General features: G+C 37.8%; 1 protein-coding gene across 1 annotated transcript in view; it reads right to left on the bottom strand.

The window, feature by feature from the left end:
* The window catches only part of bmper (BMP binding endothelial regulator), a 30392-nt gene that overhangs the window by 9247 nt on the left and 18735 nt on the right, over window positions 1-2410 (bottom strand). The window contains exons 6-8 of the mRNA XM_035672502.1: window positions 1331-1413; window positions 607-697; window positions 22-104 (exon numbers count right to left, since the gene is read on the bottom strand). Of these exons, the coding sequence (XP_035528395.1) occupies window positions 22-104; window positions 607-697; window positions 1331-1413 (257 nt within the window). The remainder of the gene's footprint in view (window positions 1-21; window positions 105-606; window positions 698-1330; window positions 1414-2410) is intronic.

Below are 2410 nucleotides of genomic sequence, written 5' to 3'. Positions count from 1 at the left end.
TGTGTGTGTGTGTGTACTCACAGTACATGTGCACTTGATGCAGGGTTTGCCCTCTGGACTGAACTCCTCCTTCTCTTTGTACAGGCGACCCTCAAAGATGCAACCTGCAGGAGACGTTCCACACAACCTTTTAAACACTAATTCATCTTCACTTACATATCTACATTCTCACCATACCAAGGCTCAAATACAGAGCAGTTTTATCAGGAATTCAAGTTTTTGTCATAAAAATATCTGTGTTGTTATTTATAGACCTTAATATTGTATAATTATATGTTTATTTAATTTATTTATCCAGTTTGATAAATGTCTGAAAGCTCATTAAAAACACTAAAATACACAAAGTAATGACTCAAAACTGGACTTAAAGATTCATCTCAGTACAGAAATCTGAGGGTAGTTAATTTAATTCATTCAGAATACATTTTAACGAGGCCACCCACTCATTAAAAACATTAAACACTTTCTTTTATTTTCTTAGAAGTCTGAAAGCAATCAGTAATTTTAAATAAAAACACAAAAATTATGTATTTTATTATAATCAGCAGGTGTATTTGACTATATGGAGACCCACAGAAACGTGACTCAGGCTGCATTTGTACTCACTGGGGCAGGTGGGGCAACACTTCTTGGGGTGGATTTTGGGGTTCTTGCAGTGGACGACACACTGTACCTCCGCCTCCGTGATGACTCCTTCCTGTCACAACCAGGAGGTAAAGAACATCTTCAGTTTGTACATTTTGAAGATTATTTTCTACTCATACCTCTAGCCTGCCCTCCCTCCATGCTTTCCTTCTTTAATTTTCCCGGAATCTGATGCCATTTGGTTCCTCCATTTCTTGCTTCTCAATGTATTTTAATGTTTCCTACCTCAACTTCTTCCTCCCATTTCCATTCTTCCTTGTTGCATTGTTACTTTCTTTCTTTTCACCTGTTCTTTAATCCCTTCTACCTACACGTTTCTTTCCTTCTTGCGTATTTGCTCACTTTCATCCCTCATTTCTCCTTCTGGTTTTCCTTTCTTACTTGGTTACTGCCACTCTCCCTTTTCCCCCTTTCTTTTCTAACTTCTTGCTTCCCCCTTTCCTTTGTTTGTTTCCTGCCTCTTTCCTTCCCTGTGCCTTCCTTCCTTCCCCTTCCCTTCCTTTTGTTCCTCTCTTCCATTCCTCCTGTGTCTTCTTTACCTTCCTCTAACAACAGCATGTTTGAGTTGTTTCAGATATGAGGTCAGAGGTTTCCACATGACGTCTGAGCTGAAACAACACTGTCTGCTCGCTTCACCTCTCATCTGCTAACACACACACACACACACACACACACACACACACACCTGACAGCGTCTGGTTATGCAGGGTTTGGTGGAGCTGGTCCAGGATACTGAGCTGTTATAAGATCGTCCATCCAACATGCAACCTGAGAGAGAAAGAGAGAGAGTTTTCTTAATTTTCATACAGTGTTTCTGTTTCTTTCTGGTTCTGAGCATTCTTCACTTTAAATTCTTTTTTTATGTATTCATTTTATTTTATATATTTTTTAGGCAACATGTTTTTGAATCAAAATGCCAATAAAACTTAATTACCCTGAAAACTTCAGTAGAGAAAGAAGTGTTTACATTTACCTATTCATTTGTAAAATAATGATAATAATAAATACTGATCTTAACATTGACAAAATGTTTTTGCCACTTGGCATACTCCATATAACACTAACATACAACCTTGTATGTTGATATGGTGAATGTGTTAGCAAACGGTTACTGATTTAAACTTCCAGCAGACACAGAGCAACATTAGCCTTCATTTGGAGTCGAGTTTCTGTGCACAAGATCAATATAAATAATATAAGTCCAATATTCATTCTTATTTTAGTTGTTTTGGTCTCCACCAACTCTTGAGAAGAATATTTGGCTCTTTAGCTGCTTAATTTTCCTTTGTTTGCCTGTCGGGCTTCTGGAAATGTCAACAAGAGCAGGGAGAGTGAAAGAAAGTATGCCTTAAAACCGACAAAAAAATGAAAGATGCTAAAACTCTCTGTAGAGCTGCAGAATCAGGATTCGACCCCTGGTTAATAAAATGATTAACCAATTATTTGATCAATTGTTAAAGGTGCTATAAGCAATAGTTCTTTTTTGTTTAAATAAGTGCTAAATTGCTCTGAATTCTGACAACCATCACTGTTAACATGAATCTCCAAGTCCGTCCTTTCTACAGAAAATCAATTTTCTGGTATCCCCACTTTATTCAACCAGGAGTGGATTTCAGCAGAATTTCAGTGTGGTGACATGGGGAAGAGGGAGGGGACTGCTAACTGCAAGAACAGACAGGAAGTTGCTGAGTTCACTTACAGCAGCTTTAATATAGAAATATGAATAAGTGCACAGTACTACAGAAGTACAAACAGCAGTATACTG

This window comes from Morone saxatilis, unplaced genomic scaffold (assembly GCF_004916995.1).
Source record: "Morone saxatilis isolate NCDOM2014 unplaced genomic scaffold, NCSU_SB_2.0 Contig24, whole genome shotgun sequence".
Classification (NCBI taxonomy): domain Eukaryota; kingdom Metazoa; phylum Chordata; class Actinopteri; family Moronidae; genus Morone; species Morone saxatilis.
Note: the sequence above shows the minus strand (reverse complement) of the source record. Positions and strands in the feature narration are given on the sequence as shown.